The sequence below is a fragment of the Ahaetulla prasina genome, chromosome 2 (assembly GCF_028640845.1).
Source record: "Ahaetulla prasina isolate Xishuangbanna chromosome 2, ASM2864084v1, whole genome shotgun sequence".
NCBI classification, from domain to species: Eukaryota; Metazoa; Chordata; class Lepidosauria; order Squamata; family Colubridae; genus Ahaetulla; species Ahaetulla prasina.
Genome location: NC_080540.1, coordinates 14,470,487 through 14,488,687, shown reverse-complemented (window position 1 = coordinate 14,488,687; position 18,201 = coordinate 14,470,487). Strand labels below are relative to the sequence as shown.

Genomic DNA, 18,201 nt, shown 5'->3' with positions numbered 1-18,201 from the left:
TAAGTTCGCGGCGAAAGGTCCGAAGGTCGGATAGTTGACGAAGTCCAGGGGGAAGTTCGTTCCACAGGGTAGGAGCCCCCACAATAGCATTTAGACTTAGACCGCTTCGTAGTGTTTTACAGCCCTATCTAAGCAGATTTTACAGAGTCAGCCTATTGCTCCCCCAACAATCTGGGTCCTCATTTTACCAACCTCAGAAGGATGGAAGGCTGAGTCATACTTGAGCCGGTCAAGATCGAACTGCTGGCAGTCGGCAGAATTAGTCTGCAAGTGCAGCATTTTAACCACTGCGCCACCAAGGCTTTGATCATGTGGTTATGGCTACCATTTTGACTTTTTTGACACACTCCCCTCCTCGCAGACCCCCCACCCACCCACAGCCAACAAACTGGGATCGATGAGGTGAGTTTAAACTGAAAGCAGGTGTCTTACTACAGATCTACTGAATTTTTGAGAGGAGGTTCCCATTGTTTGCGAGTCTTCCACAGGTAGTTTTTGACTTATGACTACAATGGAGCCCGAAATTTCTATTGTTAAATGAAACATTTGTTATGCCCCATTTTGCGACCTTTCTTGCCACGGTTGTTAAGTGAATCTGGCTTCCCCGTTGACTTCGCTTGTCAAAAGGTCGCAAAAGGGGATTGCATGGAGACACAATACAGTCACAAGTATGAACCAGTTGCCATGCAGCTGAATTTTGATCACGTGATCCTCAAGGGGATGTTACAAAGGTTGTAACATCCCCTTTGTAAGTTTGAATGGTCACTAAATGAACTGTTGTAAATCAAAGATTACCTATAATAGGTAAAGGTAAAGGTTCCCCTCGCACATACGTGCTAGTCGTTCCCGACTCTAGAGGGCGGTGCTCATCTCTGTTTCAAAGCCGAAGAGCCAGCGCTGTCTGAAGACGTCTCCATGGTCATGTGGCCGGCATGACTAAACGCCAAAGGTGCACGGAACGCTCTTACCTTCCCACCAAAGGTGGCCCCTATTTTTCTACTTGCATTTTTTAAGTGGTTTCGAACTGCTAGGTTGGCAGAAGCTGGGACAAGTAACGGGAGCTCACCCCGTTACACGGCAGCACTAGGGATTCGAACCACTGAGCTGCCAACCTTTCAATCGACAAGCTCAACGTCCTAGCCCCTGAGCCAATATGTCTCAATTAATTCATCAATAGGCACAGGAACAATGTGGAAGTTTTTTAATAATAATTTCTCCATTTTTTTTCCTTCCAGAGAACCTTACTGAAAGTGGAGGGCCTTTCTCCAGGCAACTTCCCCTTCGTACGCATCAGTGGTGATTCCATCACCACCGAATTCGTGCAGATTTTGCCTCTGCCAGAGCAGAACAGTAAGTTCCTAGCAGGATGGAATGTATCAGCAATAACACAGGATTAGCAGTTTTGCTTTTGGTTCAGTTTCTAGCAGGGGTGAAATCCAAATTTTTTTACTACCGGTTCTATGGGCATGGCTTGGTGGGCGTGGGGTGGCTTGGTGAGGGTGGCTTGGTGGGGGTGGCAGGGGAAGGATCCTGCAAAATCCCCATTCCCTCCCCACTCCTGGGGGAAGGATATTGCAAAATCTCCATTCCCACCCCACTCTGGGGCCAGCCAGAGGTGGTATTTGCCGTTTCTCCGAACTACTCAAAATTTCCGCTACCGGTTCTCCAGAACCTGTCAGAACCTGCTGGATTTCACGCCTGATTTCTAGCCTTTTTTTTTCTTTATTTAGTCTGGGTCTTGTCAAAAAGAAAAAGGGGAAAAAAAGCTTGCTTATGAATTTTCACGTGTTTTTCCTCTCAATTTTTTGCCATGTGATTTTTTCCAAGCAAATTTTTTGCATGCTTATTTTGCAGTCCCTTTTCCCGAATGAATGGATAGGTTGGCTACGTTAACACACATTCCCCCAAACACACACACAAAATCCCCTACAAAGTTTCTTTAACTAGTTTTGCATCCTGTTCTCTTTCTGATTCCTAAAACAGGGGTCTCCAATCTTGGCAACTTTAAGCCTGGAGGACTTCAACTCCCAGAATTCCTCAGCCAGCTTTGCTGGCTTTGGGATTCTGGGATCTGAAGTCCTCCAGGCTTAAAGTTACCAAGGTTGGAGACCCCGTCCTAAAATGTCACCAAAACTATTTCATCAGAACAGCTTCTGCTTTCAAAGATTTAAATCAATAATTCCACGAAAACTTGCTAGCGGGCTGCTTGGTGGCATGCAGATTACCTGCATCTCAAAATATCTGTATCTCAAACATCCCTCATCCAGGATTTCCTGCTAGCTGGATTTGACTGATTTTTGGGCTATCAAATATATTAATGCCCAGTTATGTCTTACTCCAATAATAGAAAGGGAAGACAGACAGTCCCTCTCTATACTCATGAGAGATATTGCAGAACTATCCAAGGTAGCTCCACTGAGTACTACCATGATATGGTATGATATGATATATTATTTATATTGTATATGAGATATAAGATATGAGATGTGACATGTGACATGATATATGAGATATAAGAGATATGAGATATGAGGTATGAGATATGAGATATGATATTATATGATATTATATTGTATTATAGGGTATTATACGGTATTATAGAGTATTATAGGGTATTATATAAGGGACAAGGTGGCTCAGTGGCTAAGACGCTGAACTTGTTGATCGAAAAGTCGGCAGTTCACTGGTTCGAATCCCTAAGTGCCGCATAACAGGGTGAGCTCCCGTTACTTGTCCCAGCTTCTGCCAACCTAGCAGTTCAAAAGCACATAAAAAATGCAAGTAGAAAAATAGGGACCACCTTTGGTGGGAAGGTAACAGCGTTCCATGCACCTTTGGCCTTTAGTCATGCCGGCCACATGACCACAGAGACGTCTTCGGATAGCACGCTGGCTCTTCAGCTTTGAAACGGAGATGAGTACCGCCCCCTAGAGTCGGGAACAACTAGCACATATATGCAAGGGGAACCTTTACCTTTATAATGTATTATAGTGTATCTGGTTTCCCCCATTGACTTTACTTGTTGGAAGCTAGCTGGGAAGGTCACAAATGGTGATCATGTGACCTCAAGATGCTGTAACCAGTATTATTATGGTTTTTTGCACAGTCACCCAGAAGCTCAGGCTGGATTATTCGTATTTATTAAATTTATATGCCCATCTTGCTGTCAAGAGCAACTCATAAACAACTGTCCTATGTACAGGTAACCCTTGACTTACAACACTTTTGAAAGATTTATGTGGGACAGTTTTTTCCTATGGTATCTCACAGATAATTGATATTTTAGGATACAGGTAGTCCCAGATGTACAACAGTTCATTTAGTGACTATTCAAAGTTACAACGGCACTGAAAAAAGTGACATGGAACATTTTTCACTCTTACAACCGTTGCCGCATCCTCATGGTCACAGATCAAAATTCAGGCATTTGGCAACGGACACATCTTTATGATGGTAGCAGTGTCCTGGGGTCACGTGATCACCGGTGGTGGGTTTCAAATTTTTTTACTACTGGTTCTGTGGCTGTGGCTTGGTGGGCGTGGCAGGGGAAGGATACTGTAAAATCTCCATTTCCTCCGGATCAGCTGGGACTTGGGAGGCAGAGAATAGATGGGGGTGGGGCCAGTCAGAATTTTTACTGCTGTTTCTCTGTCGTTCTCTGAAGGGCCGTGGTGGCTCAAGGCTATAAGAAGCCTGTTATTAAAACCAGCTGCCTGCAATTACTGCAGGTTCAAGCCCCACCAGGTCCAAGGTTGACTCAGCCTTCCATCCTTTATAAGGTAGGTAAAATGAGGACCCAGATTGTTGGGGGGGCAATAAGTTGACTTTGTAAATATACAAATAGAATGAGACTATTGCCTTACACACTGTAAGCCGCCCTGAGTCTTCGGAGAAGGGCGGGATATAAATGTAAACAAAAAAAAAAAAACTACTCAAAATTTCCGCTACTGGTTCTCCAGAACTAGTCAGAACCTGCTGAAACCCACCTCTGGTGATCACCTTTTATGACCTTCTGACAAACAAAGTCAACGGGGAAGCCGGATTCGCTTAAAGACCGTATTACTAATTTAACAACTGCGGCAATTCGCTTAACAACATTGAGCAAGGATGGTCGTAAAATGGGGCAAAACTCCAAACTTAAGAACCACCTCGCTTAGCAACAGAAATCTTGGGTTCACTTGCGGTCGTAAGTCGAGGACTGCCTGTAATAAGACAATATTTTACCTATATTGTGAGCACGTTGCCATTTCTCCCCCCCCCCAGGCACAATGGCACCTGGTGGGACCTTGAAAGTCTCTGTGCTGGTGGTCAACTATGGAGCAGCCAGAACATTTACTTTTAAAGTTTGGGATGATCGGAGTTTCATGAGCGGCTATGAACCAAAAGGAAGTTTCCTGAACACAGGAGAAAATATTACCCTGACGGCAACCTTTACTGCCCCCGTTGCCAATGACAGCTATGCCTCCAGGTAGGTTAACACGGCCGTGGTGGATATCACGAATTGGCAAAGGTGGGCATTTGTAAAGAGAGAAAAACAGTGGTGAAATCCAATTTTTTTTACTGCCGGTTCTGTAGGCGTGGTTGGCTTGGTGGGCGTGGCTTGGTGGGCGTGGCAGGGGATGGATACTGCAAAATCTCCATTCCCACCCCAATCCAGGGGAAGGATACTGCAAAATCCCCCATTCCCTGCCCATTGCTGGGGGAAGGATATTGCAAGATCTCCATTCCCACCCCACTCTGGGGCCAGCCTGAGGTGGTAATTGCCAGTCCTCCGAACTACTCAAAATTACAGCTACCGGTTCTCCAGAACCGGTCAGAACCTGCTGGATTTCACCCCTGGAGAAAAGCATAGATAGAGAGAGAATCCTGGAGACTTGTGATCCCTTTGATGAATGAAAAATGTCTAGCAGAATTTTTGTTCTGGATAAAGAGGGAAATGTATTGCTTAGATCAGGGGTCTGCAACCTTGGTCCCTTTAAGACTTGTGGACTTCAACTCCCAGAGTTCCTCAGCCAGCTTTGCTGGCTGAGGGACTCTGGGAGTTGAAGTCCACAAGTCTTAAAGGGACCAAGGTTGGAGACTCTTGGCTTAGATAGATAAGGCATATCTAGCTAAATAACAACGTCCTGCTTAAAGGCATTTGGACTAGGGAAAACCTAGTTTCGCCCTAGGCACAGAACTAGCGGGGGGACTTTGAGCCCATCCTTCTCTCTCAGCCCCAGGAAGAAGAAGGCAAAGTAAACCATTTCTGAAAAATGTCACCAAGAAAACTCCAAGGACCTGTCCAGGCAGTCACCAGGAATAACAAGAATAACAGAGTTGGAAGGGTCCTTGGAGGTCGAGTAGTCCAACCCTCTGCTCAAGCAGGAGAGCCTGTACTATTTCAGACAACTTACTGCCCAGTCTCTTCTTAAGAATAGAATAGAATAGAATTTTATTGGCCAAGTGTGATCGGACACACAAGGAATTTGTCTTGGTGCGTATGCTCTCAGCGTACATAAAAGAAAAGATACGTTCATCAAGGTACAACATTTACAACACAATTGATGGTCAATATATCAATATAAATCATAAGGATTGCCAGCAACAAGTTATAGTCATACAGTCATAAGTGGAAAGAGATTGGTGATGGGAACTATGAAACGATTAATAGTAGTGCAGATTCAGTAAATAGTCTGACAGTGTTGAGGGAATTATTTGTTTAGCAGAGTGATGGCCTTCGGGAAAAAACTGTTCTTGTGTCTAGTTGTTCTGGTGTGCAGTGCTCTATAGCGTCGTTTTGAGGGTAGGAGTTGAAACAGTTTATGTCCAGGATGCGAGGGATCTGCAAATATTTTCACGGCCCTCTTCTTGATTCGTGCAGTATACAGGTCCTCAATGGAAGGCAAGTTGGTAGCAATTATTTTTTCTGCAGTTCTAATTATCCTCTGAAGTCTGTGTTTTAAAGCCTCCAATGATGGAACAGCCACACTTCTGGAGGCAAGTTGTCCCACAGGTTAATTAAACTCATTAATTAATGCACCAAGGCACAAACCCAAATTTTAATATAATACTTTTGAAAAGTTTTTTGAAAGAATAGACTGGAATAGAATAGAATAGAATAGAATAGAATAGAATAGAATAGAATAGAATAGAATAGAATAAAGTTTGAAGGGACCATGGAGGCCTTCTAGTCTATCCTTCTGCTCAAGCAGGAGACCCTATACCATTTCAGACAAATAGTTGTCCAGTTTCTTCTTAAAACCATCCAGTGTTGGAGCACCCACAAGTTCTGGAGGCAAGCCGTTCCACTGGTCAATTGTCCACACTGTGAGGAAATTTCTCCTTAGTTCTTGGATGCTTCTCTCCTTAATTAGTTTCCATCCATTGCTTCTTGTCCTGCCCTCAGGTGCTTTGGAGAACAGCTTGACTCCCTCTTCTTTGTGTAATAATGCAGCAGGATTGCAGAAGGGAGAAAACATGGTTCGTTGTTAATGAATTCACAAATGTTTTTTTCAGCGTTGTGACATTCACTGCTAACAGCGGTTCAGCCCAAAACTACCTGAAACTTCCCATCAGTGTCATTCCTGAAACAGCTTTGGTAAGCCTAAAATTAATCCTCTGGGAACACTTCTGCTCTTCGTCCCCATTCTCACGTGATCAAAAATTATTACTTGGCAACTGATTCAGTGGTGGGTTTCAAAAATTTTTACTACCGGTTCTGTGGGTGTGGTTTGATGGGTGTGGCATGGCTTGGTGGGTGTGGCTTGGTGGGCGTGGCAGGGGAAGGATACTGTAAAATGTCCATTCCCACCGTAGTCCAGGGGAAGGTTATTGCAAAATCCCCATTTCCACCCGATCAGCTGGGACTTGGGAGGCAGAGAATAGATGGGGGTAGGGCCAGTCAGAATTTTTACTACCGGTTCTCCTAACTGCTCAAAATTTCCACTACCAGTTCTCCAGAAATGGTCAGAGCCTGCTGAAACCCACCTCTGAACTGACTCATATTTATGACAGTTGCAGTGTCCTGGGGTCACGTAATCCCCTTTTACGACCTTCTGACAAGCAAAGTCAATGGGGAAACCAGATTCATTTAACTATCATGTTACTAACTAAACAACTGCACTGATTCGCTTAATAAATGTAGCAAGCAAAGTTGTAAAATGGGGCAAAGCTCACTTGACAAATGTTTCACTTAGCAACAGATATTTTGGGCTCAATTGTCGTCATAAGTTGAGGACTTCCTATATTACCAAGGACTCACAAACTGATTTCTGCAGCCTTGGATAAACGAAGATTATTTCTTCTGCTAGGTTTAATGTTTGCATTTAGCAACATTGGAGAGTGGCAGAAACTGGCCCATCACTTTCGCGTACTTTATATTTATATTTTAATATAAAATATAATACAATATAAAATATAATACTTTATACTTTACGGCAGGGGTCTCCAACCTTGGCAACTTTAAGCCTGGAGGACTTCAACTCCCAGAATTCCCCAGCCAGCAAAGCTGGCTGGGGAATTCTGGGAATTGAAGTTCACCAGGCTTAAAGTTGTCAAGGTTGGAGACCCCTGCTTTAGAGCATCACCCAGCCAGCTGTTTTATTTATTTATATTTCACTTCTAAACTGCCCACCTACCTCAAAGAGGGGCTGGTATCATGGTTAGATGATTCTAAACAACAAATTGTTATGGGGTACTGAGAATCATGTAGGAAGGCCAAGACCAAACATAGTTTGAATCATTTTTGTTGTTGTTGTTAGTTGCAAAGTCATGTCCGACCCATCGTGAACCCATGGACAACTCAACCATCCTCTGGAGTCCATTTAAGCTCAAGCCGACTGCTTCAGTGACTCCGTCCAGCCACCTCGTTCTCTGTCATCCCGTTCTTCTTTTGCCCTCTATCTTTCCCAGCATTAGGCTCTTCTCCAGGGAGTCCTTCCTTCTCATTAGGTGGCCAAAGTATTTGAATTTCAGCTTCAGGATCTGGCCTTCTAAAGAGCAGTCAGGGTTGATCTCCTCTAGGACTGACTTGTTTGTTTGCCTTGCAGTCCAAGGGACTCGCAGGAATCTTCTCCAGCACCAGAGTTCAAAGGCCTCAGTTCTTTGGCGCTCAGCCTTTCTTGTGGTCCAACTTTCACAGCCATACATTGCAACTGAAAAAATCATAGCCTTGATTATATGCACTTTTGTTGGCAGGGTGATGTCTCTGCTTTTTAGTATGCTGTCTAGATTTGCCATAGCTTTCCTCCCCAGGAGCAAGCCTCTTTTAATTTCTTGGCTGCAGTCCCCATCTGTGGTGATCTTGGAGCCCAGGAAAATAAAATCTGTCACTACCTCCATTTCTTCCCCATCTATTTGCCAGGATTGAATAATTTAACTCTGCATTTTATGTCTGCACTCACCATTGTCAGAGTACCAAGTAACACCTCCAACAAAAGAAGACTCCAAGGCTTGAAGTTCCTAAAAGTTCCATTTTATTAGAGATGTCATATTGGCACATCTACAAAAACCTGAATCTGAAAGCTTCCAGGTTTTCCCCACCCAAAGGAAAGTCCACGTCCCTGCCCAGCATCCACAAGTCCATCACATGGCCCAATCAAAACACCATCCCAACTGGAGGGGCCTCCCAGTTCAACCCTCCAGATGCAGGGCAAGATGTCCTTGACTCTCTGAGAAAAGAATGTTATTATGACTATATATCACCCATGTTCCATACAATCCCCCCTCCCAGTTTCCCACAGTAGGCAACATGGCAGGCCTAAAGGCCTAATGCATAAGATGGCTTCCGGGCCTGACAACCATCCCTTCTGGCCAGCAGGATGTAAGATACTGAAAAGTCAGGGCCATTCCAACCAATCCAGTTTCTAGGATTCTCAGGAAGTTGAGAATTCTGGGAATTGCAGTGCTATTATTAGAGAAGGAATGGCAGAACCTGGGGGCAGAGTTAAATGAAGGCTCAGCCTAGAATCCCTACATGGCCATAAGCTGACTAAATCCAATTCCCCCCTGAATTCAGTTGACTGTTATTTAATTCCAAGCAAGTGTGAACCATTAGTTGAGAAGATTCCTGTGTATTTAGGCATTTTAGCAATAAATCAGTTTAATTAGATCTTCACTGCGGACCTGTCCTTTCACACTTCACACCTATATATCCATATTGGCTGCCATATTGGGAAAAGTATGATCTATGTGTCCTAACAGGGATGCAGTGGCTCAGTAGCTAAGACGCTGAGCTTGTCGATCGAAAGGTCAGCAGTTCAGCAGTTCAAATCCCTAATGCCGCGTAAAAGGGTGAGCTCCCGTTACTTGTCCCAACCTAGCAGCTTTTGAACTGCCAACCTAGCAGTTCAAAAGCACATAAAAAATGCAAGTAGAAAAATAGGGACCACCTTTGGTGGGAAGGTAACAGTGTTCCGTGCACTTTTGGCATTTAGTCATGCCGGCCACACGACCATGGAGACGTCTTCAGACAGCTCTGGTTCCTCGGCTTTGAAACAGAGATGAGCACCGCCCCCTAGAGTCGGGAACAACTAGCACATATGTGCTAGGGGAACCTTTACCTTTATATGCCCTTGAGTCCTTGAGTCCTTCGGGAGAAGGGCGGTATAAAAATCGAATAAAATAAATAAAATAAATAAATAAATTTGCATTTTAAATTCATGTAATCATGTATTATGGCTCATTAGCTTTATTACTAACCAACACATTTGCTCTTCAACAGGAGACTGATGAGATTCCACCTGTGTACAATCTCAGAGAATTTTACATGCCTTGTAGGGGCAAAATCCAGGGTGAACCAGTCTGTCGCCATCATACTTGGCAAATGTCATTCACAGCCGTGGATGATCAAAGTGCCGTCACCGTCAAAATCAATACAAATCCTTCTGGTCTCACCTGTACTCCAAGAGGAGGTGATATGAAGAATGTAATATGTGAATACAGGTATGTATACATCCATTGTTCTGGGGGGGAAAATCAATCATAAAAACTTTTTCCCATTTGCACTGACAATTGCCCAGTCTCGTCCAACTTTTACATGCAAGAGCCTTAAACTGAGTTATGCCACTGCAAATTGCTGAACCTCCAGAAATATAAAGTCTTCACTTCTAGGACACCACATCACTCCCATTAGTTTTTAGCAGCGACTAATTAAAATAATGCAGAGAAAATTAAAATGGTTGCATCCCACCCTGAAAATAAAATTTAAGTTTCCCGCAGTTTTAAATCTACGCTTATCTACGTAACAGAAACTTGAATCTTTCCAATTCGATTTTACCTGACCTTCCTTTTGTTTTCTGTGAAAGGTCCTTTAATCTGGAGCTGAAGGAGAACAATTGAGAGCCAAGTTGGTCTAGTACCGTGATGGCAAACCTATGGCACACATGTCACGGGTGGCACGTGGAGCTATATCTGTGGGCACGTGAGCGTTGCCCTAGCTCAGCTCAAGCACGCATGCGCACGCCGGCCACCTGATTTTTGGGTCTTCCAGGCCCACTGGAAGTCAGAAAACGGGCTGTTTCTGGCCTCCAGAGGGCCTCCAGGAGGTGGGGAAGGCCATTTTCACCCTCCCCAGGCTCCAAGAAAGCCTCTGGAGCCTGGGGAGGGGGGAAATGGGCCTACTGGACTCACCGTGCCGTAACGTGCCAAAAACAGGGGGAGCACGGGGGGTTGTGCGCGCATGCATGGGGAGCAGGGCGTATTGAATTATGGGTGCCGGCACGCGCACGCATGATCCTCTGCACTCCTCCCGCTTTTGGCACGCAACAGCAAAAATGTTAACCATCACTGGTCTAGTAGCTAAGTGTTGGAACTCATTTTTGGAATGTATTTCAATGCAACAACTACAGTAGTATTCAGCCAGTAGATGGCACTGTTTACAAGTTTGGATCTATGGTATATACTCTATGCTCTTCTGTTCTAAGTAGAGCTTCCTGTTTCCTGTTACAGTTAAACAGTTGAACAGTAAAGCACATGGTGACTGTACTCTCAGTTTGCTCTGTAGTGCTATATATAAACAGAATTTCTAACATTAAGGCACCAAGTTAGAGACAAGGAGACTGTGAGTTCTAGCTCCACCTTAGGCATGAAAGCCAGCTGAATGACTTTGAGCTAGTCCTTCTCTTTCAGTCCAATCCACCCCATAGGGTGGTTGTTATGGGGGAAAGAGGAGGAGAAAGGAGAATTAAGTATCTTTGCCTTGAGTTATTTATAAAAGTAATATTAATAAAGATAAGATAAATAGAGATAATCCTCAATTTACAGCCAATCATTTAGTGGCTATTCAAAGTTGAAACAGCACTGAAAAATGTAACTTCCTCACACTTCAAATCGATGAAGCAACTCCATGGTCACGTGATCAAAATTTGATTGCTTGGTACCCAGCATGTATTTACAATGGTTGTAACATCCTGGGGTTATGTGATAACCGTTTACAACCTTCGCAGCCAGCTTCTGACAAACAAAATAAATAGGAAATTCAGATTCACTTAAAGACCACCTGATTTACTTAATTGAAGTGATTCACTTAAAAGCCATGGTGGAAAAAAAATGGTAAAATTGGGCATGACTTATTTAACAATTGCTTCGCTTAACAACAGAAATTTTGGTCTCAATTGTGGACGTAGGTCCTGGACTTTTACAACGTGACGACTCAACACTCATTTTTTCCCTTGCCTGCCTTACGAATGTGCAATATCCACTGAGCACACAATAGCCCTCAACACTAGCAACATTAGTCTTTTTATTGGCTGAGCGCTTCTTATTATATGTAAAGAATAAGACAAATAATTAATTGTTTGTAACAGCATGCTGGCTGTGTGCTTCTTCTTAGGTATTTGTGAAAATCAGCAGGCTTCTAATTATTCTGAGCTAGGCTAAGAGTGCCCCCTGGAGTTCACAAAATTTTGCGGCAAAAGTAGGAAACAAAGATGCAAACAGATGGTTGTCTTTATTCATTTAATCCCAGCTATGAAATATCTTTTCCCCAGGGGAAAATAATCCAAAATTAGAATAATGCTTTTATTAGTATGAAACCCCAAAATTACAAAACACACAGTTTTTAGCCAGAACTTTATTAGGTAAGAAGTAGCGAAAAAATTTTGTGCTAAATTTTGCAGACAGAATGTGCAGTTATTAACATTAGCTAATTTCAGGTTTAAAATTAGTTAGTATTTAGAACAGAGGATATATTAAGCATGTTTTAATTTTATTTTTTTCTTGTTTTAAAACTCCAGGTTTTTAAATTTATGACAAATTTATTTTAATTTTCTGTGCAATGCAAAAAAAAAAAAGCAAAGCAAAGCATACAATTACTTTTTTTATTAATAAATATTTCAGTGGTTATATAATAAAACTCCTACATGCATTATGATTAAAACAAACTGAACATAATGGGAGAAAAAATAAGGAAAATGAAAAAATGATCATATAACATCAATATGAAATTAATTTGGCCCTTAAACCTATTAAATCTACACTATTTAGACAAAAATGTTCCATCTTCTCATTTTTGGAATATATCTATAATTCCAAATATTAATATCCCATTCCTTACTTTGACATTCTAATTTCCCAGTTATTACCAAACTGTAATTCTGAATGTAGAGGGGGGGAAATTAAATATATTAGTACCAAAAAAATGTATTGACTATATTTAAATTTAATCTGAACAAAATTTCATTTTTGTCATGCCCTGACCTGTTACTTTTGAAGGATCCTGTTCAAACCCCAATTTCAGTCCTGAGCCTAAAAGCTACAGAGCAGCTGCAGAACACTAGTCTATATTCTTCCTTTTCTTTCTTCATTGATCAAGGTAAAATAATGCATGTTTTTATTTCAAGGAAACTTCGCAACCAGACTGTATAGCACAAGAAAATAAGAGCAATTAAGATGATCAAAGGCCTGGAGACTAAAAATATGAACAGCTGCAGGATTTGGGTTTGGTTAGTCTAGAGAAAAGAAGGACTAGAGGGTGGCATGATAGCAGTATTCCTGTACTTGAAGGGCTGCTACAAAGAAGAGGGGGTCAAATTATTCTCCAAAGCACCAGAGGGCAGGACAAAAAACACTGGTTGGAAACTAATCAAGGAGAGAAGCAACCTGGAATTAAGAAGAAACCTCCTAACAGTGAGGACAATTAACCAGTGGAACAGCTTGACTCCAGAAATCATGGGCCCTCCATCACTGGAGGTTTTTAAGCACAGACAGTCACTTATCTAAAATGGTATAGCTTCTCCTGATTGAGCAGGAGGCTGGACTAGAAGACCTCCAAGGTCCTTTCCAGCTCATTCTATTCTATTCTAAAAATATAAAAGTACAGGTCATTTTTAACCTACAACCACAATTGAGATCAGAATTTCTAATGCAAAGCATGGTGGTTTTTAAGTGAGTCGCACTCAAATTTATGACCTTTTTGCCACAGTTGTTAAGTGAATCACTGCTGTTGTTAAATGAGTCACAGAGTCATCCAGATTACCCCATTGACTTTGCTTGTTGGGAACTGGCTGGGAAGGCTACAAATCATATCTATGAGACACTGCAGCCATTATAACTACATGCCGCATGCCACGAGTCTGAATGTTGATCACGCAACTGTAGGGATGCTGCAATGTCATAAATGCAAGGATTGGTTGCAGTTATAGTTTTGTTGTAACTGTTATGGTCCGCCAGCAGGCTGTGGAGCTGGTAGACAGCGATGAGGCTGAGGAAGAGCATGGGCCAGTCCTGGAGGCTGGGGAAGGCCCGAATGAGGGCTCTGCATCGGAGGCTGAGGTGGGGCCAGGGCCATCGGGGAGTGATATGTGGACTCCAGAGTCTCCAGAGGCTGACAGTAGTGAGGCAGAGGAACAGGAGGAGCCTGTTCCTAATGCACACATGAGAAGAGCTGCCAGAAGGCAAGAGCAGCTAAAGCAAAGAGGATGACTCGGCAGTAGGGCCAAGAGATGATTGGCTCCTCCCATAAGGCTTAAAAGACCAGCAACGGCATTTGTGCTCTTCGCCAGAAAACGATGTTGATAGCTTTGTCTTGTTGCATTTGTTTCATATCGGTGTCTTCTGAACTTTTGCCAAGAAAGGCCTTTGACAGTTTGCCTAATTGGACCAAGGTTGGTGATAGGACTGAGGAATTGTGTTGGGAGGAATTTACTTTAATTTAGTTGGACTACACTGAGAATGAAGTAATTCTCAGCTGTATTAATAAAGTTTGTTTGTTTTTACACTGACTGAGTTTCCTACTACCTACTTGGGCCTGAGTCACAACAGTAACTTTGAACAATCACTAAATGAATGGTCGTAAGTCAAGGACAACCTGTATTTCACCTTGATGAAACACGTTAACGGCGGAGTCGCCTTGGTGAATCGGCCATGCCCTCTAAATCTTTCACTGCTTACAGAGAATTCTTTCGTTCTGCCGTCCCTGTTTAAAGTCCCCATTCAAACTCTTCCTCCTTCACTCTCTCCCGTTATTTATCCGCCTTGTTATCTTTGCTCTCCTCCGTAGGTCAACCTGCTGCGATCCTTTTGCAGAAGTTTTGATCAGTGATGAGGATGGGAACACAAGCACTTTCACAATGGACTACAGAAACTCTAAGCCTCCTACAAGCTAGTGAGTTAAGCAACTGAAGCTGCCAATCCACTCATTAAAGCACTTTCTCTTTCTCTTTAGTCAAAACTAGACAACCCAGATCATAAATAAGAGATGTATCAGCAATGGCAGACGTAGGAGATGACTAGGCTGAGCCCGTGGGAGGGGTCAAACATGTCATCAGTCCTGAATCCCTTTGTGACCACAAGAGATCTAAATCCAGCCCACCTTGAATTCCTTTGACTCTTATCTACCGCCAGTTTGCTTTTATTTTATTTTTATTTTATTTCATTTATTTTTATTTGTCGTAACAATATATACAAGCATTGCATAAAGGATTATATAATATATAAACATATATATGAGGAGCAACAAGGTACTATAAACATATATATATATAGGGGAAGAAACAATAGGACAGGAACGGTAGGCACGTTTGTGCTCTTATGCACGCCCCTTAGAGTCCTCTTAGGAAAGTGGTGAGGTCAACCGTGGATAGATTTTGAGTAAAGCTTTTGGGGTTATGAGAAGAAACCACAGAGTCAGGTAATGCATTCCAAGCATATATAATTCTGTTACAGAAATCGTGTTTTCTGCAATCTAAACTGGAGCGGTTGACATTGAGTTTAAATCTGTTGGCTTTGACTGTTAGTAGTTCATATTCTTGTAGCAAGCAATAAACCTTTATACTCATTTGAACTGGCTGGATTTTCGGATTTTCCTGGCGCTTGACAGCAGAGCTTCGAATGCACTGCTGCTTTCACGACAGATATTCTTAAAAATTAAGGGATGTATATGTCTTGAAAATAGCCAGTTTTGAACTGTATAACAGTGGGCCCAAACCTTTTGGGGACAATAGCACTTCCCACTTAGACTTATATACCGCTTCATAGTGCTTCTACAGCTCTCTCTAAGCGGTTTACAGAGTCAGCCTATTTGTCCCCAAACAATCTGGGTCCTCATTTTATCCACCTCGGAAGGCTGGAAGGCTGAGTCAACCTTGAGCTGGTGAGATCTGAACTGCCGAACTGAAGCTAACAGTCAGCTGAATGAGCCTGCAGTACTGGACTCTAACCACTGCGCCACCTCGGCTCGGCTCACAAGGGACCAGTTATGCGGAAAACAATTTTTCCACGAACTGATGGGGTGTGTGTGCTTTCACACACTACCTAAATCTCTCACACATGCAGATGAAGCTTCGCTCGCTTGCTCAGTCCAGTTCTCAACAGTCCATGGACTAGTACCAGCCTGCAGCCCAGGGGTACAGACCCCTCTTGTATAGTGCAGTCAAACCTCGGCAGTTGACCATGGGAAATCTTTCATGACATTTTGTATTGTGTCATAAAATGCTTTAGGAACATTTTGATGCCCTAAAATGCTTTTATAAAATTTGCCAAATTTCAGTTCTGTGGGAATCAGCGGGTCCAGATTTTAGGAAGGACCTAATAGCCAAAAGTACCGAATCCAGTCAGAACTATTTGGAACACTGTGTGTAAATAACAACAGCAATTTAATTTTTTTAAAAAAAATAATGTCAACTATGAATCTGGAAGATGTAGTCCCGTCAGTCCCTTAAGGTAGACCAGGTCAAGGAATAGACTGCACCAGACATCCTGGAGCCCACTTTATTGATACAATGAAGTGTTTTTCAACCTTGGCAACTTTACAATGTGTGGACTTCAATTACCAGAATTCTCTGATGCATCTTAAAGTTGCTGTGGTTGGAAAAAAACTAATACAGGGCACGGCTAGTAAGGAATCTTGAAAGCCTGGTGGTATTTTCCCTCTCTGTCTCCCTCCCTTTGGCTTATACCAAAGAGAGTTAAGATGGATCCAGGGGGATAATGAGAAAATAACATTAGCAGTGTGACAACATCACAACACAAGCACCGCCCATTGTCTATGCACCTTGCAATATCACATGCACAAAAGTGTAGATCTACTGGAATAGACTTTGTGAGCTCTCCTAAGGAGAATACAACACAATTTTAAATGCCATCTGCACCCACATTGTAGTTTTTGTTTCTTGTCGCACCAGTCACCAAGCAGAGTGTTACCAAGGACAAAGAAACAGGATTAAGGGCCCACAAAGCAACAGACTTTCTCTTGAACAGGTTGTGGCCAATGTAAATTCAGCAGGTGCATCTTCTCCCATTGGCCCTTCTTGGCACTAGAATTCAAACTGCACCTGCTGAATTTCAGCCTTACGTTTCTCAACCTTAGCAACCGTAAGGCATGTGGGCTTCAACCAGGGGTGAAATGCTCCCAGTTCGGACTGGATCATGTGATCCAGTAGCGATGGCGGCAGGTGGTTCGGAGAACTGCTAGCAAAAATCCCTGCCCGTCCCCATGTCCAGCTGAGCTACATGATCATCAGAGGGTTGGTTTTTTTTTTTACTTTTAAAAGCATTTTTTCTTCAGGTAAAATAATGCTTTTAAAAGTTAAAAAAAACCCTCTGATGATTGCACAGTTCAGCTGAGTCCTAGCCGAAAAATGGGGGGGGAGTCCGTTTTTCCTCCCATCAGGCTTCCCTCAAGGGAAGTTTTTTGGTTTGGCTAGCAAGGAAGCCTGCTGGGAGGAAAAACGGGGTGGGGGGGTTCATTTTTGAGAGAGAGAGAAAGAAGGGAGGGAGGGAGACAGGGAAAGGAAGGAAGGAAGGAAGGAAGGAAGGAAGGAAGGAAGGAAGGAAGGAAGGAAGGAAGGAAGGAAGGAGTACAAACCTGGCACTAGACGCAGCTTCAGAGGATAATCCAGGGCTGGAAGGGATCTGGAGGTCATCTAGTCTAACCCTGCTTCAGCAGGACATTGTTAGTGAGTTTCTGTCTTTTGATCCCCCAGTCACATGGTTACATAGCCACGCCCACCCAGTCACATGACTTCCCCCCACCAAGCCATGCCCACAGAACCGGTAGCAAAAAAAATTAGATTTCATCCCTGGCTTCAACTCCCAGAATTCCCCAACCAGCCACGTTTTCAAGTTGCCAACGTTGAGAAATGCTATATTAAAAAAAAACACCAATAAAAGTTATTAGCCAGAAAGCCAGGGCTGCTAATTTTTCTGATAGACTTATGGATAAGATTTTGGGAAGGGAGATGATGAAAAAATAGCTTAGATCTCTCATGCCGATTCCTTTGTTCACTTTTACTCCATAGAGATGATGTACATTGAAGGAATGTCCTGACGCAAAATGGATTTTATTTCTGGTCTCTGGATGTCCCTTACACTGAGATGATAATCAGCCAAATGGTAGTACCCTTGCCCCATCTCTCTGGTGGATCCAAATAAAAGTAACTTCAGAAGCATCCATGTCTGTTGAGAGTCTATTTATTTATTTTATTCTCTTTGGAAAATCTTTTGTTCCTTTGCCTCGCTGGACTTCTTGCTTCGAAGCCATTGCGCTAACAGTGTTTTGCTGGACTACTCGCAGCCAGAGGATGCTGTGTGAGAGAGCGCTTTGCTCTGGGACTTGCCATAAATGTGGGAGCAATGTTGGCAGTGGTAAAATCCTACCGGTTCTGTCTGGCTCACGCAAACCGGTAAGCAGCAGCAGCGCATAGTTCTGCAAACAGGGTAGCGGCAGCAGCATGTGGTTTGGCGAACTGGTAGCGGCAGCAGTGCAAGGCTCCACCCAGGGGT

General features: G+C 43.1%; 1 protein-coding gene across 1 annotated transcript in view; it reads left to right on the top strand.

The window, feature by feature from the left end:
- Window positions 1-17,861, top strand: part of LOC131193196 (von Willebrand factor A domain-containing protein 7-like) — a 56,875-nt gene extending 39,014 nt beyond the window's left edge. Inside the window, exons 13-18 of the mRNA XM_058173141.1 lie at window positions 1,236-1,350; window positions 4,264-4,468; window positions 6,499-6,580; window positions 9,704-9,924; window positions 14,480-14,584; window positions 17,718-17,861. Coding sequence (XP_058029124.1) covers window positions 1,236-1,350; window positions 4,264-4,468; window positions 6,499-6,580; window positions 9,704-9,924; window positions 14,480-14,584; window position 17,718 — 729 coding nt within the window. The 3' untranslated portion in view covers window positions 17,719-17,861. The remainder of the gene's footprint in view (window positions 1-1,235; window positions 1,351-4,263; window positions 4,469-6,498; window positions 6,581-9,703; window positions 9,925-14,479; window positions 14,585-17,717) is intronic.
- The last annotated feature ends 340 nt before the right edge of the window (window positions 17,862-18,201 follow it).